This window comes from Falco cherrug, chromosome 6, assembly GCF_023634085.1.
Source record: "Falco cherrug isolate bFalChe1 chromosome 6, bFalChe1.pri, whole genome shotgun sequence".
Lineage (NCBI taxonomy): Eukaryota > Metazoa > Chordata > Aves > Falconiformes > Falconidae > Falco > Falco cherrug.
Genome location: NC_073702.1, coordinates 55,871,248 through 55,894,217, shown reverse-complemented (window position 1 = coordinate 55,894,217; position 22,970 = coordinate 55,871,248). Strand labels below are relative to the sequence as shown.

At 40.7% G+C, this 22,970-nt stretch overlaps 1 protein-coding gene across 2 annotated transcripts in view; it reads right to left on the bottom strand.

Moving 5' to 3' along the window:
- Window positions 1-1,653: 1,653 nt before the first annotated feature.
- The window catches only part of SAMD3 (sterile alpha motif domain containing 3), a 41,791-nt gene continuing 20,474 nt past the window's right edge, over window positions 1,654-22,970 (bottom strand). The window contains exons 7-12 of one of the 2 annotated variants that reach the window (XM_055713742.1): window positions 19,167-19,334; window positions 17,163-17,222; window positions 4,798-5,001; window positions 4,234-4,405; window positions 2,451-2,533; window positions 1,654-2,200 (exon numbers count right to left, since the gene is read on the bottom strand). In XM_055713742.1, the coding sequence (XP_055569717.1) occupies window positions 1,916-2,200; window positions 2,451-2,533; window positions 4,234-4,405; window positions 4,798-5,001; window positions 17,163-17,222; window positions 19,167-19,334 (972 nt within the window). In that variant the 3' untranslated portion in view covers window positions 1,654-1,915. The remainder of the gene's footprint in view (window positions 2,201-2,450; window positions 2,534-4,233; window positions 4,406-4,797; window positions 5,002-17,162; window positions 17,223-19,166; window positions 19,335-22,970) is intronic. The other variant, XM_014282745.3, reaches the window with a different exon arrangement.

Below are 22,970 nucleotides of genomic sequence, written 5' to 3'. Positions count from 1 at the left end.
TGAACCCGGCTGTTCCCCTGGTATAGAGTAATTCCTCACCGTAGCTCAATGTGGCTATGAGTTTAAAAAAGCAACTCTGCTGCCGCTGTCTGCCCTCTGCCTAAGCACTTACTCCTCAGGCTCACAGGACACTTGCTGTCAGAATCAGAATCCTGTTTATGGACCTAGATTTTGTCACTGGCAGAAGCTGAGGTTGCCTATGCAGATCACTAGAATGCCAAATCCTTGTTTTCTTTCCTTCTGTCCTTCTATGTAGTTTATTTTCCTTGACCCTCTGTGCCTCTCCCCGGTGCCAGGTCTGTAGCCTGCAGTGAGAACCATTCAAGAGATTTGCTGCTCGACAGAGATTACTTGGGGTTGTTAACAGCTCCCTGAATTCTTAGATACCTACAGAGTGCTGTGGTTTAAGAAATGGGTTCAAATTAATACTGTTCGCAAGATGTAGAATAAACCTCACTTCAGTGGTACAGAGCCCAGTTTTATATCCATACAGCTGTCACAACGGGGAGGACATGCATAATCCTTACTTTTGTATCCCGTGTGATGACGTAGCAGGGTGTAGCCAACTCAGTTACAAAAACTACACCCAGCACATTCACTCAGAAACTAAAAACACTCAGGAGACCTACTGAATCTTTAGAATGTCAGTTGGTATTGGTTTGTATGTTGTGTTGGAGGTGTCCCAGCTGTCACACTGGTAAAGGTTGTCCCCTGATTTCCATTGGAGCCACATGAAAAATCCTGAGACTTCAGCAAGAGTTTGGACATTAAATGCAGCGATCTGCCCTCACGCTGCAGCATCTCCCACTGTCATCTGTGTGTTTGAGTGTTAAAGAATTGTGGTGACCACAAATACTGCTTGGCCTACACAGATGTTTTTAGAAATGGTGGGAGGTTGATCTTTTTGGTAAAATGCAGTGTTTTAATAAAAAGCCATTTTGATTTCTAATTAATGCAGTGGGTCATGTTTGCTGGCTGCTGTTACTGTCCATCACTAGGCACCTGGCGAAAGCTGTGCACTGTCAGGCAGTAACCCCTGGGGTTTCCAGACATGCAGGAGTTAAGAGGAGCATGTTAGGGAGAAAAGGAGGCTGTGGAAGAAGAGAGGAAAGGGCCTCCGATCTGTGTGGGCAGGCAGGAGAACCACCACGTGAAGAAAGCTGATCTGTTCTGGAGAACAACTTCAGAAAGAAAATGTGGCGTTTTCTCACCGGCACCAAAGCTGTGGTTACAAATGCACATGGCAGCATCCCAGATAAGTCATTCTTGCTACTTTGAGAGCTCATCTTAGAATCCCTACTTAGCAAATTCAGAATTAATGTTAAAAACAACAACAACAACAACAAAGAAAAAAAGAAGAATGTTGCATACATGGAGAAAATAATGAAAACTCAATTCTGAAAATTAAATATCAGGGCCACCATTTTAAAACACAACAATTATTATAGTAGTCTTTCAGTGATCATAATATAATGAAATGATGGTAATAAGTAAATCTTTAATTTGTGCCACTTTAAAACATTAACTGTATTAACATCTGAAGCAGCAAAGTGCTCACGTTAGCTTACAATGTGTTTTTTAAATTCTGACAGTCAAAATATTATTTGAAATTGTCAAATGCTCCATCCATATGGAAAAATAATAAACAACACATGCAGTAATCTAAAAAAGTTTATTGTCTGTAATGTCTCTAGACTGCTTTAGAATTTCCATTTAAAATAATGAAAATGCTTAGGTTTTAATTTTTTTAAAAGTAACGAGTACAATTAAAAAAAAGGGGGGGCATTATTAAACATAACTATTACAAATATACAGACATTTTCACCAGAAAGAATGGCACTGATTTATCTTCACAACAAAGGGATTTATTTTGACAGAATGTCAAATGCTCCCGAGAGGAGCGCTGTGTACACCATCAGATACCGGGATACTCTGGTGCTTCCAGCCCTCTCTTTACCTGGGTGGGCAGGGATGCTGGGCTCCTCACCTCAAAGACCAGGGACTCCAGGAAGTTCAGCGTCCTGTGGATTCTCTTTGGGCATGGGATATCGAAGACATGAAATGCAGCCACCAGTGCTGCCAGGGCCATTGTGCAGTCATCGAGCTGGGCTAGCTCTTCTCTTTGTACATACAGCGCAAACTCACATGAATTCACATTGAAGGGATTTTTTACTTCCAACACTGGTGTCACCACCTTTACCTAAATTAAAAAGAAAGATCCTTCAAATGATGCCACAGCACTGCTTTGTTGAACGGGACGGAGAATTCAGTAAACCTAATAACAGTGCTTTGAATATAGCTCATATTTCTATGAACATTTGCCTTTACCCAAAAGGCGGGCTAATGTCATCCTTTTCCACGAACTCAGCTGAGCCACCAAAAGGCCAGGCAATGTGCCCAGGCAGCTGATGCAAGGAAGAGGCCAAGACTACTGGTGCTCTGCCTCCTACCTCCTCGTTCACAGCAGCAAACAGACTGGAATCGTCTCCAAAGACATCCGGCAGGAGTAAACATGCAGCAGTCATTTTCATATCTGTCAAAGACAAGGATTTCTGCTAAATTACAAATGAAAACATTCTGACACTGCAGTATCGTCCTGGAAAAGCAGATTGCAGCCTATGTAATAGTTAACAGCTAAGCAGGTTAACTGTTGTTAGGTCCGTTTTGAAGAGTAGTTTGTACCACAGTGAAGTTTTAGGCACCTGAGCTGGCAATGGCCATTAGTATTCAAATCATTCATGCACTCTGCTACTTAATAATACAATTAAATTTCTGTCACAATAAGTAAGTAGGCCTTTGGGTTGCTTCTAGTGGAGTTTGCAAGCTGAGTAGTCCTCCTGCCCCCACTGCCCATCCCCAAAGGCCTCTCTCCCCAGTAAATCAGATGTCTCCGGGGAGTCCTGTTGCCAGAGGACTCCACGTTGAAGGCTGTGGTACAGTCGGATGCTGCAGGACCTCCTGGCACGTGGTACCTGCTACCCCTCTGGTGCAGCACTTACTGACTGTAACATCTTTTTTGCAAGTCAGACTTCTGGTGTCGTACGTTTCACTGAGCCTAGTTTGTCAGGCGTTTGTTATCCAGGTGCCAGGTCAAGTTGTTTGTGAGAGAAAAACAGGAAAGTAAAGGCTTTGGGACTTTACTAAGGTATGAGTTCAAATCTTTGTGGACATGTTTTATAAGAAAAGGGGAAAGGACAGCACCCGTAGCTTTCTAAGGCCAAAGGTGTGAGTAGAAAGTCCATAAAGGCTTTGAGGATTAGGCTGTTCATTGACCCTTTTTAATCCATCATGAGCCTATTGAGTACTGGTGGGTTTAAGCTTAAAGAAAATCTCAGTATTTTAACCTTTTCTGTTGCTTTTTTAAGAAATAGCCTGGTAATAAAAGGAGTGAAACTGCTGTAGGAAACACACATGTTCATAGTGTGTCACCTTTGATTTGACATCCTGGCATTATGCCTGTTTGATAGAAAATGACAGTCTAAGGAGCACTTCTCACAGAGCTAAGCTCAGGCATAGGCATCGATAGAGCTGCAGTTTGGGAACGGTAACAATTCTAACTGCTTCAAAGGTTTTGTCCCTGCAGAACCGCAATCCCCAGCCTTCTCACACAGAAAGGTGAGCGGCAGCAGGTGCTTGCTCCCTGGCAGCCAGTAAGCCAAACACATCAAGGTATGTGGACCTCGTTGCGTGCCCGTGGTACCTGCTCGCCAGTGGTACCAGTTCCCGTGCTTGTTCCTGCAGTGTGGCTCTGCAGAGATGAGGTACTTGAAACACACTTGGTGGTAACTCTTTCTTTTATCTCACTGGGATAAAGACTTTAACCATAGAAACAGTACCTCTCTTTCTAAAGGAAATGATCTCTTTCTTTTTCTGGGACAATTTCTCTTTCTAAACCAGAAAATTAGTCTTCTGTGTGTATTTTTAGAAAATAATAAGCACTCTTTTATGTATCTAGAAATACATAATTCTGTTCATCTAGCAACACTTATTTTAAGGTAGTTGCTAACTTTATCAAACCTGGAGTCTTTTATTCAATAGAAAAAAAAGTTCCAATACCTGACTGATTTAATTTTCCTAGTAACTTCTTAGTTTTTATTCCTAATGCTTCCCTATCACTATATATTTTTCAAGCAACCGTGGCATTTAAAAAATGTGTTTGCAATGAAATTGGAGCTAGTTTAGTTATATAAGAACAAAAGTCTGCTATTCAGAGTGTAGAAGATTTGTACTGACATTTCAGAATGTCTTCCTCTGTGTGCCGCTTCAGATTTTCTTGCAGCATAATGTTAATTGGATTATTCCTCACCACATACAAAGATAATATGTTTTCTGAATAAATCTCCAAAATCTCAACTGTTTTCTTATAAATGTCCATTTGCGTGAGAAGCTGGAACTCCCTAAAAAGCTAAAAGAAAAACAAATATTTGATATTATTGCAATCCTCAAAACCAAAACTGAAAACAACACGAGGTGCACACTTTGAAGATAGGATAAAAGTAGCTCAGTAAAATAAGATTATAAACTGGAGGGGATGGTTTAATTTCTTTTCCAAGCAGGGAAGAAATACATCAGGTAACACCACCATACTTCAAAGAACCCACTAGTGTTGTGTGTGGCATGTTTAACACAGGACTGGTGAATCTTTCAAAGTGAGGTTAGCAGCAAAAATATGAGTTAGATTAATGAGAACAGTGTCGATGGTTACTTCACTGGAAACATCCAGTAAAATATGTGCCCATGGTTGTATCACATCTATAACACAGAATTCAATGTCAGTATTAAAAATAGCTCTGTTACCTGATAAGGGCATTTTAGGAAGGGAAATAGTCTAAGAATGTCTTTTAAAGGTGCCTTATTTCGTATCATCTTTCTCCGTATTTCTATTGTCACATTCATTCTGTTATCCACTTCTTTCCAGTTCCTCTGAGTTTTCATATATTCTTGCTTAAGCCACTTAATATGTACATCCATTGCACTGCCTTCAAGAGGAATAGGTTCTTCCTATCAAGAAATGAAGGACAGAATCATAACAAGTCAGCTAGCGTTTTTATCGGGCGTAGTTTGTGTGACTTGAGTGTAGTCAAAGTGTGGTCAAGCTTAGCAGAAAGTACCTGTAGTATGGGTTTAGTACCAGTTCTGTGAGCTCACCCTTATAGTTAATAGTCATATTTAGATCTGCTTTCATATAATACTATCAGCCAAGACTCCCAAACTGAAATTACGTATCTGAGGATGTCCATGAAATTCCTGTGCTGTGTCTGGTTTGCCTAATTGTGGTTTATTTGAAATTAGTAGGCAGTTCTAATGATGACTCAGTATTTAGCAATATTATCTCTGTATTACCAAGATAAATAGTATTTTCTTCTTACTCATACAGGTCCTAAAAGCGGGACAATTAACTTTCACATTTATGCAGCTGAGGTATTTACCCCCAAGAAGACCAGCTGAACTAAGAAAACTCTTAATGCATTTTTTTAATTTAATGCAACTCTTAAGCATCATTTAAGGAGTTTGACTGTTAGTGTTTTCAAAAAGTTATGCTGTACTTTAAGATCGTTAACAGCCTTCTTCGAAACTGTTATTATTGTCCCTGCTGTAATTCCAAACCCAGTAATTACTAAGAGGAGGAGTGGCTATCCAAAGCAGTACATCAGTGGCAGTCGCCTAGGGCTTTTTAGCTTCTGTTCGAGGATGCAGTGAATTTGCTCATTGAAACAAGCTGAGACAACATACAGATGCACAGTTAGTACAGTTACCGCGCTCAGGCTGCATTTACACTGGCGTTTCCTATGCGTATTGTCACCAATGTAGCTGTTGTCTGTGTCAGTGGTGGCCTCTGGGTCAACGCCAGAGGGAGTCAAGACACTTAGTCCTGTTGCCCAGAACATTTAAGATGCAGAGCTGCAAAACACACAACGTCCAAAACTGCTTCACACTGCTCTGTACGTGCAATTAAACTTTCCAGTCTAATTAACATCCTTTTTTTAGATTGTGCAGGTGGTATTCCGGGAATGGTTGCATAAGGTACACAATTAAAAAAACTGTCTCCCTTCTAGTGTATATCTATGGATTTCAATAGCCATTGGGATCACAGAAGAAAAGAAAAAAAAAAAGTCCTGCATGCAGGACAGGTACCTACCATGACCTGGCCCTTGCTAGGATGCTGTATTAGCACAGTCTGCACTCTTTCTAATAGAGGATTTTAGTCTTAATTGTATTGCAACAGGAGTGTTTGTGACCAGCTTGAGCAGGCATTCCTGTCCTCGCTGCGCAGGAACAGAGTTGGTGGGTCAAGACAAATTAGTCCCATACTCTACCTGTCTGAGAAGAGTGCTGGGAAGAAGTATAAAGTAAGGGTGAGCGTGTAGTGGTACTTCCCTTGAGTTCTGTCAAGACTCCACTGAACTGAAGTTCATTGACTGCCAAGGATTGTGTCTTTATATTTAACAGCCTTCAGTAGATTTTCTCCTTCCATTGTTTCTCCCAGTCACTTTTCCAGCTCTCATAAAATCATACCTCCCATAACATCCTGCGTTAAATTTGACACTTTAACTATGCATTGTCAGAAGAAATTAAATTTTTTCGTGTTTTCTCCTGCTGCTTCAGCCTTCTAATTATTGTACAGGATTCAAAACCTATTCACCATCTCCTTGCCACTGTAGTTTTATAGCTATCTCATATTCTGTCCTCAGCCATCTCTTTTGCCAGCCAAGACCGTCCTAAGCTATTTAATCATTCCATATATAAAAGCTGATCCATACTTTCAATTATCATTGTTATTTTCTTTGCATATTTTCTAATGTCACTACAGCCTTTATGAAATGGGCACAGTAAAACTTAAAAATACTAGTTGAAATGCAGGGACACCACAGGTACATACAATAAAATAATGTGCTCCCTTTTTGTTTCTTTCTTCAATAATTCTGAGCATTCAATATACATTTTGGATTACTGCTTAGCATTGTCCCCAATTTTTTTTAGCATAACATCAAAATATAATTTGTGAACGGTACTAGTAAGCTCAGAGCCCATCACTTTAATTGTTAGGACTGGGTTTTCTCCTTGTGCCTCGTTTTTCATCTATCACTATTGAATTTTACCTGCTGTTTTTTTGGCCCATCACTGAGTAGCATGGGGTCCTTCTGCAATTCTTCAGTCCGTCTTTGTCTTTAGTACCCTTAGCATCACCAGATGTGGTCAGCCAATGATTCTCCTTTTTCCACGTCATTTAGAAATACATTGAATGGCATAAACTAAGCATTAATAATCTTTTCAACTGTAAATCCCAACTATTTCTGCCTTGCCTTCTTTGTTCTATCTTAACTGTTTATCCATGCAAGGACCTTCCTGCTTATCCCCTCAGATTATATCCTGTAAAAGCCTTTGAAAGGCATCTGGTGAAATCTCTTCTGAAGTTAAACTATGTCAGCTGGATTTCCTGTGTCCTCAGGGTTGTTGAATACTTCAAAGAACTATTGAATTTATGAAAAAATGCTTCTGTTTACCAAAACTTTGTTGATTCCTTCCCAATGTGTTCATCTCTTGGGTCTGCATTACAGTTCTTGCCAATTTGGCCAGTAAAGAGGTTTCTTGGTCAGTATGTTCCCTAGCTCTCTCCTGAAACTCTGGAAACTGGCATCAAATTAGCTACCTCAAATTTTCTAGTGCCATGTTTCATGAGACAAATTGCACATCACAGTTAGAAAATTACCTATTTTATCCTTGGACATGTCCGAAAATTTTGCACAGATACTCGGTCCTGGGAACGTGTTAGTATATGATTCTGTAACCTCTTTACTGGCACGCCAATCTGAGACAGATGCCCTGGTGCTGCCTGTGAAGAATGGTCCCAGTAACGTGATCACCTGAACTCCTTTTCTGAGAATCCTTGCAAAGTCTGTTTAGTTTTTCTGGTATGGCTTTATATTCTGCAAACCCTCCTGCACCTAGAGAGTGCACCCTGAGCACTCCTGTCCTTCAGCAGCATCAGGCTTTTCCTGCTTCTCACCTGGTTGAAAAAGCCTTTGTAAGCAGTGCAGAAAAGGCAGAAAACCACAAAAAAATTCTGTGCAAATCTCCAGCAGATTGCTCACAGTCATCAAAGCACTGTTTTGCTGCTAGCGTGTCATCTCTGCAAGCTCCCGGCATCAGTGTTTGGTGGGTTTTGGTATCTATTTTTTATCGGTTACTGACTTTGAATACCATTCTAGTATTCATACAGCCCCACGTGGGCCGTTCAGCTGCACCTTAACCTGCTCACACTTGCAGTAAGTTGGAAGGACTGTCTCTTGATTCAGCACGACCACTGCACAAAACCAGGGGCTGGTCCATTCTTGTCATCTCAAGCACACTTTCTCACACATGCACACACACACACACACACACACACACACACTTGGGCAATCGTTCATGGCTTTTTACTTACATTTATGTTTTTTACTCTGGGCAAGAGCTAGTTTGAAGCCTCTGGCTCCAAACAGCTCCATTACTACTGGCTTCTCCTGTGGGTCTGTTTCCAAGCCTCCTGCCTGTAGAGCAGGAGCTTCTTCAGCTACCTGACATGGAGCACAGCAGCTTATTTCGAGAAGAGCTGTCACCTTCAGTGCCTTACTTGCAGAGGCAGAACAGCAAAACAAACTCAACCCAGTGTGCCGTGACCACAGACAAACTGACAGGGTTGCTTAGAAACAGTGAGAAGAACAAGTTGCGACCTTTACTCCAGCTTATCTTCATCTCCCTTGTCAAGGCAAACACCTCTGGCGTTGATGGACTTTTCATGTAGTCAGCTCTGTCCTCAAGAACTAGTTTAGCTAGTGACATTACTAATTACCTAAATGAGACCATCTGACATTTTTGTAAGCACCAATGGCAAGCTACCAGTAGAAATATGGCAGTAGTACAAGGAAGAATTGCTGTCATACCTATCTACGGGGGGGAAAAAAAGTGATGGAAAGCCAAACTTTGTTGTTTAAGTCATCCGCTACATATGAGTAACATAAGCAGAAGTCAGTGTTAGGACTGGGTTTCTTACAGTATTCAGCTTGCTTAGAGCAATCGCCATCTGTAACCTTTCCATCTTTTTAAGCTGCACTTCTAGGCTGAAGAAAGGTAGTTCTGAAATTTAAGATCTTTAACATAGGTTGTTTAAACTAGTAGTCTATGTAATAGATATATGTAGCCAGCCATAAAACACATTACAAAACTTCAGTCAAGTAATAGAGCTCCAGAAATGTACCAGATCTGTAGTAGCAGTGTTTGGATACCAATTAATGAGAGTTCTCAACTGGCCTTAATAAGCCAGTGCTGCTGTTTCAGAGATTACTTCTTGTTTAGTAAAGTGCAGTGGAAACAACAAATAATGTTTATGTACCTTGAGGATGGGCAATGGTAAGTATGATGTAAAACACTTGGGATGTTGTAAAACAATGCTGCGCATGCAGTGAAAGAGCAAGTGAGTACTGAGTTCTAGGGTTGGCATTAGCAACCCAAGTTGCTATGATTTTGGGGACTCCTTGACTATATACAGTGGCAGGCCTGTGCCTTTTATATCTAAACACTTCATTTTGTGTCTGGACGGTGTCATTCCTACTGGGGAATACAATCACTATACTGTAGTATATAGTGCTATGTAAACACCGATCAACTGATAATGGGGAAGGACAGATTTACCGCATCATTGTGTATTTCTAATTCCAACTGGTTTGGTGCAAGTGGGGCGTGTCTGTCAGTCAAGAACAGAACAGAGCAATGGGACCTCACCGGCACGGTAAGTTGAACAGCAGTGACTGACTTTAGCAGAACCAGTGTGGAGATGGAGAACAGTGACTTTAGATGTTTGTGGATGAATAGCTGTTTTCAGTCAACCTAGCTGAAAATCTAAAGGGCAAAACCATTCTGATTTATGTTGTTTGTTATTTCTAAGCATAGTTTCATTGAAATAAAATCTGAATATCTTTGATAGAGCAGGAAATATTGGCACCACTTGAATTTTACACAAATTATTTTTGACCTCAGGATTTATTAGCGTCTAATATCACAAAAGGGTTTGCTTTTATTAAAAAATTACAAAATACCATGCGTGCAGCAGAATGTGTTCAGTATGTAACTCGCTTGATAACTCAATTTCCATTTTCTTCAGCCCTTCTCCCTATTTTGCAAATTTGCCTTCTTTCTAGTAAAGCGCAGTGAATTGATATTAACTTAGTCACACCTAAATGCAGGATTCACTTAAAATATTTTCATTTTTTCCTTTTAGTTTTTAGTTTGTAAACAAGTTGATTTTTAAGGTCAGTGGAAAGATAACCAAGAGCTGGCTTTCTTTTGGAGAAAAGAAGTTACCTCAGTGGGACATCATTTTGCAAAGTATTTTAAACTTTATTGGAGAATTATTCCAAGTGTGATTTAAAATCTTCTGTAGTTATCTTTAACATTGCTGGTATGAACAGTAAGAATCTGGGGAAGGCTGGCTACTGAACAAGTCCATCAGCCTGTCACATGCCAATTTAGAGAGGATTCTAGATGCAACAAAGCTAGTTACAGCACAGCAGTATTCCAGTAAAATGTTGACAATAATGTTAAAGCTCAGTTACTTCAATGTTGTGGAAATGCAATCCTATCTAGACGGAAGCCAAACCTGTCTCAATGTCTGAAGAAAAGAAGCCAAAGCTAACCGTTCAGCATATATGCAGGACAGAACTAAGAGCCTCTTTAAATGAGGGATCTTTTATTCTTGAGGCCAGCCAACCTCCTCTGGCCAGACTTTCAATTGTGTCGCTGTTAATATCCATTTCCCTTGCACCAATAAGGATAATGTAAATTGGTGATCTTCAGTTATTTTTGTATATAGAATTTTGTCTTATTTAGCAATGTATGTACTTCATTAGTAATGTAAAGAATTTACATTCTTTTTAAATAATAGAAGTAAATCTGGAACAAATGAGAATTTACTGCAATGCTTTAAAAAAGCAAGCTGACTTTTTGTCACAAGCTCAAGAGAAATACAGCAGAAAAAAAAAAAAGTTCAAAAAGGTGCAGAAAGGAAGTTGATGAGGTAAGCAAAGCATATCCAGTAGCTGTGTGTCAGTGTAACACAGACCTTGCCTGAGGGGCCGTCCTGCCAAGGCTCTTTAGCCCTTCTGTTGGATTCACAGGTGACAAGTGACAGCAATAGGGGAGCCCTTTCCTCAGCATTCAGGCCTGCATCTGCCCTTATCTTCTTGGCATCTCAGGTATCTGTGACTAAAGCCACTAGATCTAGGAGCCATGCAGATTTCAGGGCTCTTTACCCATGCTCCAGATGCCTTTTGACAGTGACCCCCAGTCGATATTCAGAGTTCTACTTGGAAACATATGCAAGTGTTAAGATGCTCAGAGTAACAAAAAGTAAGAAAACATACATACATAAAACAACCAGACTCCAAATCCTTCATGTCTCCCATTTCCTGAAGCAAGAGGATAGTCATTTGGTTGGAGACAGGCTTTTAAATACACGCCCAATTCTTTAATGTCCTTTTGATGGATCTTGATTTTTCCCCATATTCCTGTGAAAAGCCCCAGCTTGCAGGGCACTTATATGAGTCAGTGCCACAGCCAAGGAAGTGAAGCTGCTACATCTCTTTGTGGGGAGGAAGGGAGCAATTCTTATGCATGATGTGCATCTCCAAGGTCTAAGCTTTCAGTTACTGTTGAAAGCCAGCATCATAAATCCCAGAAGTCATTAATGTCAACACCAAAGTAACATGACTGCCTAATCACAGAGTGATGAAAGCTCCTCTGGTGAGGACAGCAGGCACCTCTTGCTCTTTACAAGCGTTTACACCAGTTCCTGAATGGTAAATGTAGCCTAGCAGTTGCTAACAATAAAGATCAAGATCCTTTTTTTTAAGAATGCCAACATGACCTACTGACTCCCTGGTTTGAGACAGTGAATTCAAATAGGACCAGTAGAGTTAAAGGGATGGATATGAGGATGCTGCAGTGCATGCTGTTGATCTGCTCACTGCTAACCTTGGATTCAGGTTCCTCATCTGGGATGATTTGGGAATATACCTTTGAGGGAATTCCTTTGGATGGAGAATAATCTGCTTGCTGGAAAGGTAGAAACCATGCAATGGTAATGAGAACCATCTCCTGGAACAGCAGTGCCACACAAATTCAGTGGTGCCAGCACTGAGTGGGAGCTCTTTTTACATCATACTTTGGGACTGGGTTGCTGATGAGTTGCAGTTTCGGTACAGCTGTTGTATTGCTTTTCATTATTGCTGCCCTTGTCAGCTCCCAGAAGCAGCTAATAATATTTCCTTTGAAAGAATATTTCAAATTTTCCTTGCTAGATGCTGAGACATACCCCGACTGATGTTATTGCTTAGAGTGTTGCAGCTGCTAACACTTCTTGATTGCTGAGTCTACCTGCATCAGAGTTAGCATCAATGCTTAAGGAATTTACGCAAGAAAGGCTGACAGCAGCAGTTTCAGTGATTTCTCTGTGTCTAATTGAAGAATACGATGCTTGCATACTCACACTGGGGGTATGGTGGGACCTTTGTTTGGGATAATCTTTTCCATTAATTGGGTTTTGTAACTTCTTCATGTTAAGAAACAGGTTTCACAGGTAGCTAAGTGAGCATAATCTTAATCTCATGTCTTGATTTTTGAATACTGAAAAGTCTTGCTATTTTGTCTGGATTATGTACAGACACAAGGCATCATAAAAACAGAGTGCACAGAACAGTTTTTAATACCACTACTTTAACGGACAGCCTTTTTATCTGTGGTGACTTTCACGTTCATCATAATGACATTTCTTATGCTGAACACTGGGGCATTTTATATCAGGAGGAATGCTCAAACCAGGCTATGACCATCAGAAAGCGGAGATTTGCTCAAAATAATTCAAAACACCCCAGACTGATCTGGAACAAGTCTGAACCTGAAAGGCAGGCAGCAAGCTGGACACTGCTCAGGGCCCATCTTGTCCCAGAGGGTGGGAGAGAACTGAGAATGCATCACAGCTGTGCCACCCCTCATGTCCAAACCCTGAGCACAAATACAGGTGACCCAGCACAGGCAGACTGCTTTCATGCAAAATGAGCATGTAACCTACTGCAGGATCCACGCTGACTTGTACTCAAATGAGATGTTTAATTAAAGCAGGCTCTGCTTTAATTACACATAATCACCCTTTTGAGCCAGGCAGAGACTTTCAGAGCTAGACTCACATGCCAATGCTAACTGCAAACTTTTGAAGCCGCGTAAGTCAGTTTATTTCTGATCACAACTGCTTTCTGATTTGTAAGCTGGCAAATACACTGCATAAGCAAATGGGTGAAATCTGTTTTCGTCTACCAAGGGACAACCTGTATTCCATATTTTATGTTAATTCACAGAACAATGGAGGTAGTGAGTGACATAAATAAGAAGGTGAAGTGCAAGATGTATATCAGGATTTTGTGTTTAAAGTTTTTACTTTGACTCGAAAGTATTTTAAAATATGAGGCAAGCAATACCACACACTATGTATGCACATCAAAATTTTGGTGGAAAAAATCACAGTACAAAAGTACAGCCACTGAATGATCATTTGTATATGCATGCTCACATTCTGGCTGTGCAGACATTCAAGCACTTGATTTGGAAGCTTTTAATCTTAGAGGAAAAGGGTCTATCACCCCTGCTTCATCTGTGTATAGCATTCACAGTATAGATGGTACCTAATGCTGTACCTGCCAGTAGGGCCCCTCAAACACAAGGCTGAGCCAAGTTTCTGCATCTCATGCACAAGCTGTTCATCTTTTGAGAGTTTTCCAGATGTTTGATTCATTTGGTTTCCTTTTTCCCTAGCACATGCTTTCTTTTCTTCTCATCCTCCCTTTTCTCCAGCCATTGCCTCCCAAATCCTATTCTCTCCACACTCACTGAAACACTGTTTTAAGTTTCTAACTCCTGCAGTGGCATAATCTCGTTGACAAACCTGATGTCAGTTATCACCTCAAAGAAAAACATATCTCTAGGAATTGTCTAACTTGTGTAATTTACCTAATTTGAGGTAAAAGAAACTTCAGCGCACAGGGTAGACATCAGTCAATCCTGGGTCCTTCTTTCATCAGAAAAGAGTCTCTAGATCATGATGAGCATAAAGCCAATGAGATAAACTTCTGTGAAGCACCCAAAAGCAGCAACTTTTCCATCACCATTTTTATCATTGCTGTTAGCCCTAAGACCACCCCCAGAGGCTCAAGCAGACTCCCAGCTCTGGTATCAGTATGACTTCGGCAAAAGGTTGCACAGGCTGAGGAAAGGTAAAGGCAAAAGAGAGGATAGATCATCTGCTTCACCCCATTAAATGCCTGGCTTCCTTCCATCAACAATCAGCTCCCTCATGTTGGTTGGTTCAGGGACCGTCTTCTACATCTGCCCTGAACCAGGTACTTTGTGCAGGTTAAGCCTTCCAGACCTCATCATTACATCTGGCTCCGGGTACCCAAGGTGATCTTAATATGGATTTTGGCCAAACTCAGGAAGCCCATCACACAGCTTTTCAACAGTCCTCCTCCTGTTTAAAGCCAGAAGGCCCTTCCACTCTCTCTAAGACAAGAACTCTCTCTGAGCCTCATTAGTTAAGGGGAAACCTTGGCCTTACAGCAAGGATGTTCTCACCAGCTTCACTGCTCTGGTACTACATGATACCACCAAAGAAAGCATTCACGGTCCCCAGCTTCTACCTGGATGCCTCTTAGGCCAGATATCTCTGATTTTCATCTGGTCCTCTTGGCTGAGGATTTGCACATTTTCCATGTTCAACATTCGTACTTATCTTCTCTGTACAGGAATAAAATCAGCAGATGTCCAAGGTCATGAGTTTAAGTTTCTGCAGAATCCTTCCACTTCTCCCAGTCTAAGTAATCACCAGAACATTTCTTATCTCTATTCTATAGACACAGAAAGGAGATGGCCTGCTGGTGCCCCCTTTATAAATTGTTTTCGTTACGCTATTTCCAGCTCTGCTGGGTGTGACAAATATGCCCAGTTATCTGCAAACATCTACAGTCTTAACTGACATCTTGTCAGAGCCTATTTCTCCTTTTCACACCTAACTTCAAATTTACTTGTGTGACAACTCCAGAGCAACCCTGATGATCTCATATACGAACTGTCACAGGATGTAAGAAATTGGAGGCAGAAGGACGACTGTACTTCCTCCGCTTCTAAGATTAAGAACTATTAAAATTCTTCTAGCCTGTTATATGCCCTTCAAATTCAGGTAACTTAAGATCTCCTTGGATAGTCCCTTTGCTGACAAGTTTTCTCATACAGCGGCTGGGATGGATTGAAGGAGCTTGATTCAGTTGCATACATGTAGCTATGTAGTGGCTTTTGAGATGTCATAAGGGTATCCCAGAAGTCTCTGGAAGCAGGGAAATATGACACAGGACCTACGGGAGACCCACACCCTTCTGCATTGACTGATGGAGCCATGCAGGATATCTGTGGGCATTCTTGTGTCTGTATTCAGCTAACTGAATTGGCTGTGAAGTCATACTTTCCATGGACAGCACTGTTCAAGACTGACCTGACAAGATTTCAAAAGTTTTGAAGTCTTAAAGTTCTGAAAGGGACAATTTGCTCTTTGGTCACCACCCCTGTGATGACTAAGCTAACATTTGAACCACATGCTTTCATCATATGGAATCCAATCACCAGCTCTAACTGTACTTGCCTTTTGCCTTTCGATAAATCCTCCAGCCAAAGATGCACACCGAGAGTGCTCTACCTTTCTATTCCTTCTGGCTCCCCCAAGTCTATGGCCCCTCCTGTTACAACTAGCAGGAGGTGGTTTCTCTCATAGCCTGAAGGACCATAAGCCAAATAATTCCTTAGGGAAGAGAAAGAGGTTTATGGTGCCATTTTGTTGCTAAAAAACCCCAAACCAAACAAACAAGGAGATCAATGAGAACATGCCACTGGATGGCTGTCTTAGCAGTAATCCACCCCTGGCTTCAGAGGGAAGACTGGCTTGCCTTTCTTCTTTATTTTTATGGTGTGATGACCCCTTTCGTGGAAAGTATATTCCATTTGCAGCAGATGAAGGGCATTATCATTACAAAGAACTCCCTCTGGGATTACTGCTGCTCCAGGATATTTGCCTGACTGTGGAAAACGGCAGAGGAGGACCCTCACTCCATAGCCAGAAAACCTGTTAATTAAGGAGGTTTTCCTGATCAAGTTCTGAATATCCCTCAGACATAGAGGCTCATATTAAAGTCTATGTCAGGCACAGTCCAAGCTTCTTTGCAATCACGGCTCAACCTGGTGGTTGTAAGGATCACCATTTTAAGGGAAACCTCCTTCAGTAACAGACACCTCCAGCATGGATTTATGTGCTTACCTACCACCATTTTACAGCCCTGCACTTGTTCAAGGCCTTTCCCGTGATGCTAGCCACTCTAAAATGAGTATAGTGTTCGGTCTTCCTTGAATGTAATGCTATGTAATGAGGAATACATCATCATATGTTTTAAAGAAACCGGAGGAGAAAGCCAGATGCTGCATCTGGAAGCAATGCCTTGCATGGGAGGCCACGTAATGCTTGTGCTGTGTTTGGAGGAGGAACGCCTGCTGGCAGGTAACAGGGCTTGGACAGACCATGGGGCAGACATACTCTTCGGCTCTGAGCACACCCCAGAACATCACAGAAAGCTTGTCCTGACAAGCAGCTGGGTTTTTACATGATAAAGTAGAAAGAGTGGTTAAGGATTTTACTATTAGTAGTAATAGCTTTATTACTCTCTTTATATAAGAACAAATACCAGATATACCGGTGAGGGACTTCTTATTAGTAAATAATCTTTTTATCAGTTTCATGCCATTAACAATCCAAGATTATACTGACACAAAGCACATTTGGCGAAGTTACATCTTACGACTATTTAGAAACTAAAGCTCAGTATGTGAGTCAGCTGTGTGGCTGGTAAGTAGGTCAGCTGTTTGGAACAGATGTACTTTTTCATCTGCACCGCTTCCCAGTTGGCTTCAACCTATAATGCCCTGAACGTCCTACTCTGCCTATCTAAGGGAGAGTGTGGTGACACAAAGGGGCTAGGAGTCCTTCACTGATTGTTCTCCACAGGTCTCCTTAACCTGGAATTAATTTCCCACACTTTTACCTTAAATAATCGTGATGTGTTGGCTTCTAGTCCGCACAAGGCTGAGCTGTTCTTCCAGACCTGAAAAATGGATGAAGGCAGGGGCATCTGACTAATGATAATTTGAATATCCTTTGGTTTTGCCTGTGGTATTGGCTTCTAGACCAAGTATTTATTCTTCTGAGGCTAAGACTCTTTATTAAGCATTTTAAATTTATCACAAAGTAGGTAGTGCCAAGGACTGGCAGAAAGGTGCCTTTATGTGTGTCCCTAAATATACAGATAAAAAACCTCCATGCTGCATTTGTTTAAAAGAATATTAAACAAACATCTTGTTCAGCTGTGCATATTTGTAGTGACAGAATTTAGGACCTCAGAGTCAGACACACCTGCTTTCAATGTAGAAACACATTTAAACCTAAGAAAGTTATGATTCGTTCAGTTTTATGGGACTCATTCTTAAGACTTAATAGGCTACACAAGTGTTAATTCTTGCATTTATATTTCTATATTATTTTTATATATATATATCTATGTGTGTGTGTGTGTGTTCAGGATACAGGAAAAATGAGAGAAAGGAAGGAAAAGTTGTTTAGGGATACTTTGCATCCTCTTGCCTTCTTCCAGTTTAACCCTTATTTGCTTATAACATTAAGGTTAGCAGAAAATGCCTAGGGCCTTAGAAAAGATGGAAAATAATTTCTCCTTCTTTAATTTCTAAAGCAAACAAGGAATGACTAGTGAGGTCCTTTGGTAATGTAGTTAAAAAGAGGGGTGATTCCTAGTTTACAGACACACAGCACAGTGCAGTTAGACATTCTCTATAGAAAAATAAAGTTGATCACACAGTCCCTACAGGATCACTGCAAAGCCCTTCCCAGCTAGCTGATGTGACAAAAACAACCCGTATTTGCCCTTCCAAGCATTAGCAGATAAAGGATGGCTAACTCTTAATGCATGCCCAAAACCAGACGCCTGTCATTTCTCCTTTACTGCATGCAAGACTGTTTATTGTTTTGCACCCAAATGAAAGGTTTCTTACTTCGCACATTTTGCAAACCTTTCAAATAAAGCGGGCAAAAAGAGGGAAGTTTATTCCTGCACACGTTAATCAAAAAAGGATAAACAGAAATTACAGAAGCTTCTAAAAAAACCAACACAAACAAACCACAAAACCAAAAAAACCCAAAAGTTTTGGGTAGAAAACTATAGCTTCCTTCAAACACAAGGGCAATGCATGCAGAAATGCATCCAGTTAACCACTCTAAATACATGTGTCTCGTAAAGAGCAGGATGGACATGTGTAAACTAAAGTCAAATATCTGCTTACCTATCTTCTTTATCACATTCTTACAGTTGTTTAAATTTTACCACATTTTAATTGCAGTACAAGGAAGTGTGAGGAGCATTGGCAAAGCATAACTGGAACCTTAATGTATTTATGAAAGCGTATAAATTAATTAGTATGCTTCAAACACTTACTGTGCAGTGTTAGCTCTGAATTCTCTAACTAAAGGGATATGCAGCAACTGCACACATACATTCATAAGCATCCCTATGTATATCACACATCAACGTAAACAGCTTTTATATAACAAAGTGCAATGCGACAGTAGGATATGGCCACTTGCTGCCAGCTCAAATACCACTTTGCATTCTTATTTGTACAGGGATTTCAGCTCTTAGACATAAACCTCTATCATTTTTCACTCTAATTGGAGGTGTATTATCTAAAGCAGAATGGGAACACTGCATTTAAAAAAAACCCAGAACTTTCTGTCCAGTTGGCAACAACTCTAAATGGCAACAAATGTGCAAGGCACCAGTATTGCGTTTAGCTCTGCTGTTGATACTTAGGTCTCTGAAAACAGAAAGCAAGTCAAGGGTCTGGCTATAGGACAAACTATATAAAATGAGTTTAAATAGGCTGAGATCACCTTGTTCTCCTTTTTACTGGCTGGCAGCCTTACTGTCAGCAGAGGAGCTGAAAGATACAGAACTCAGTTAAGCACCAAAAACCCTTACCTCTACCTGCACCTGGACATCATCAGGTTTGTTTTCAGCAAATGAAGATTTCCTGGTCTGTCCTCGCCTGTGGCCAAACTTGCATTTGTTCCTCAGGACTTGCTCATCATCTTCAATGGGTCTCCGCACATACTTGAAACGATCTTTAAGGGCCCGTTTCCATAGCAGCTGCATGAAGGGGGGGGGGGGGGGGGGGCGGAGAATAAATCTGTCATTACCAGTATTTTTTATCAAGAATTTGCCACATTCCTAAAACAGGTCAATTTGTTTTATCTAGCTCTACTTTATAAAAAACTGTTTGCCAATAACAGAAAAAGACTCATAGGGCAGCATCAGCATACTGGTGGTTTCAGGACTGAATGAAACATAAGCACCTGTAGTATGTGACTCTATGGCAACTAAACGGTGGGGCTACTGGCACAGCTGTAGTTCATTAAGGATGACAGCAATTAAACCTAAGGGTTAGATTTAGCCAATATAACTAGGGATGTAGTTGAAACCACAGTTTGCTTTCCTTTTCTCATCTCTTACTTTGGGATGCTCCAGTCATGACATCAGGTCATGAAACTACCCATGAATCAGATCGGCTCACTAATGCCACAGAAAACTAATGTTTGGGGGTGGGTTTGTTGTTTTTTTTAACCTGAGTGGACTATTTTTCCTCTGCTTCTGACAGCCTCTGATGGGTTGTGCAGTTGTATGATTGTAATATCTAACATAGGGGAGTGGGAAAGATACAGTGGGATACTCCCTTTTGCAGGGAACCTACAGTTACACTGCATCAAGTCTATTAAACTGAACTCAAAACTGCTGAATTAAGAGGATCGTTTCAGTAGACACTAGTGTTTGTAAGACTCTTCAAGGTATGTAAATTGCAACTTAAAGGTAGTTCTGCACTGCATGTGGATGCAGCCCTTGTTTAATGGAACCATCCATCACTCTGGCAGCCAAAGATGGAGTTTATATGGTCCCACTGCTTCTATCACACTCACATCTTTTTTTACTTGGGTGCTGAAAAGTCATTTCTGAAAATTGTATGAACAGCAACTTATTCGTGCATTCTTACGGACAGATGGTTGTTTACCTGCAGTCCCCAGCTCAGCATCCCATGGCAGGACCCAGCCGTGCTAACCATTGACAAGTGGGGAAGCAATTACTAATCAAACGCCATTAAAAAAGTCTGCAGGCAAAACCTGCAGTTGTGAATACTGAAAATGTTTTGCCAGATCCTCAAAAGCAAATGCTTGTTCCAGTTATTGAGGGGGTTTCAACTGTCAGAGGGAATAAAAATTAGTCAGAAAAGTGACTGCAAATGACAGGATGTGGCAAGAGAGATTCAAATAGCTGTTACCTCATTTTCCAGAATTGACTCCAGTACTACACTTACTCAATACTGCACTCAGGCCTGTACTCACTGACATACTAAACCACCATATAAACAGAAGAATGATTACTCCAGATTTCTTACCAAAATGGTGTCCTTTATTAGTCAAGGTCATATGACTTTAAGGGCTAACTTTGGTGTGAACCAGAATTCAGTAAAAATAGACTAAGTAGTATAGCATCTGCCTTCACAGCAGCCTGACATGCCTGCCTTTCTCACCCACAGGATATGGATAGGAGGGTCTCTTACAGAGACACTGATGAAGGTAGCATGACCTTGCCTTTCTCCTGCTGAACATATTGCTCCCAACCCACTAGGGTACTAGCTGACTTACAGGCCCTCAAGCCTAAAAGCAAGACTTCCATGAATGGTGAAAAATGCTGGTGGAAGAGCGATGAGAACACAGCCCCTGTAGCAGCTACCTCAGCTCTTCTCAAGCAGACCTGGGCCAGCCAGGGGAGGTGTGCCTTTCCTGGGGGACACCTTCTGCCACCCACCTGCAGGCCCTTACAGAAGTATCCTCTCAGCACCAGTAACACTTGAACATTGAGAACTGGCAAGAAAACAAATCCATCTGTATTTCTAGTACGTAAACTTCAGACTTGGGATTGGAGTCACATTTTCACCAATCTAAACATAACAATTAGACACAGAGCACAACTGCTCCCCCAGCCTCCTCACAAGGCATATTTACAGCTTCAATTTGAGTATCACACCAGCACTGCTTTCAAAAGCAGTAAGGTAACTACATGCCTTGCAAATCCCACTTGTTATCTGCCTGAGAGATTAAGGTTCCCAAATAAGTTTACAATTCTGGCCCTATGCATTTACATCTTGATGCAAATACCCCAGTGTTATATGCCTATCAAAATTTATTTGGAATATGGTCATTTTAAGGCTGTTGAGAAACAAGCAAACAAAAACCTTAGCTTAATGCTTCCCTGAAGTGTTCAACAGATGTTAAAATATTTCAAAACATGATAAGCCCAGAATATATTAGCAGTTGACAATTTAAATCTCCCCTTAGTTGAGTTTTGCACAGTTTCTTTGTTTTGAAAACCTTTGTTTGGCTAGAAGATATTTTTGCTTATTCTTCCACATGAAAGAATATGCTGACACCTATACAGAGCTTTAAATATCCCTCAAAGTTCAAAACATTCAGCTGTTTCATATCCCTGTCCTCAGATAAATTAAGAGTTTTAACTAAATTATTTCTGTAATAGGATTCTCATAAGCTTAGCCAAGTCCCTTCTCACATACCTATTTCATGAATGAGACTGCAAGCACATACTTTTATGTGCTTCCCCTGGCGGGTAATGCATCTTCTAAAAAGGATGCTTTCGTTACCATTTTTGAGCTGATAAGTCTATTTTCTATTAATTGTCCCCTCCCCTCGCCCTCAAAAAAAAAAAAAGCCCAAACCACCCCAGGAAGGTTTACAATGCTTGCAAGGGAGCAGAAGGATTAGTCTGTGTCTATCTGACATAGGAGGGGAAGGATTACATGCAGATTAAAAGCAGTAATTTACTAGCGAATAACCATTTTGTGTGCGGCAGTTACATAAATCGGGCATGTCAGCACTGGGATCCTGGGTTTCACCAGCATCATAGCACTGCTCGGCAGCCCCAGCTCAAGGGAGCCGCTTACGCAAAGCCCACTGGCCACCGGTGTGGATGAAGAGCCCTCTCTTTTCCCTTTTCCTTCCTTTAAGGTTTTCTTGGAACAATACAATTTTCAACATGTTGGCTGAAATGGAATAAGGGCAGTGACTCTTTCCAAATAGTTGGTTGTAACCCTTGTAAAAGGAATAAATATATACAGAATAGGATCTAGCAAGTGTCAAGAAACAGCATCATGCTAATTTTCTTTTGACTGCTGTGCCTGACTCTGGCTTTTGCTGTATAACCTATTTTGTCTGTAACTACTTACAAATGTTGTGTTGGTTACATTATACATCAGAACTCTAATAATCTATTTCCTGATCAAATGGAGTTCAATGTGTTTTGTTTTTTTAAATCTTGTATGTGTTAGTTTAGGATAGCATTGTTCTTTAAGTAGAAGGAATCATCATGGGAAAAATGACTTACATAATCACTTTAAAGCACTTTTTTCCAAAAGCTGATCTTGGAACAGGGTAGGGAAATTAATTTCATTCCAGGTCTCCCATAGACATCTTAAATGAGTTTTGCCTCATTATTTTTAATTATTATTTAGATTTTCAAATAATTTTTCTTTAATTCCTGCTTCAGGAGGGATCTAGTAAATAACATTCTTTTTAAATTCATAGTACCTAAGTAGCTTATTTGTAAACTTATTCATTTAGGATCATTATCATCATCCTGACTATACTGCATTGGATATCCTTTGCAAAAGGGCTGATGGCACAGAAGCATATTTTTCCCTACTGCAAAATCAAACGT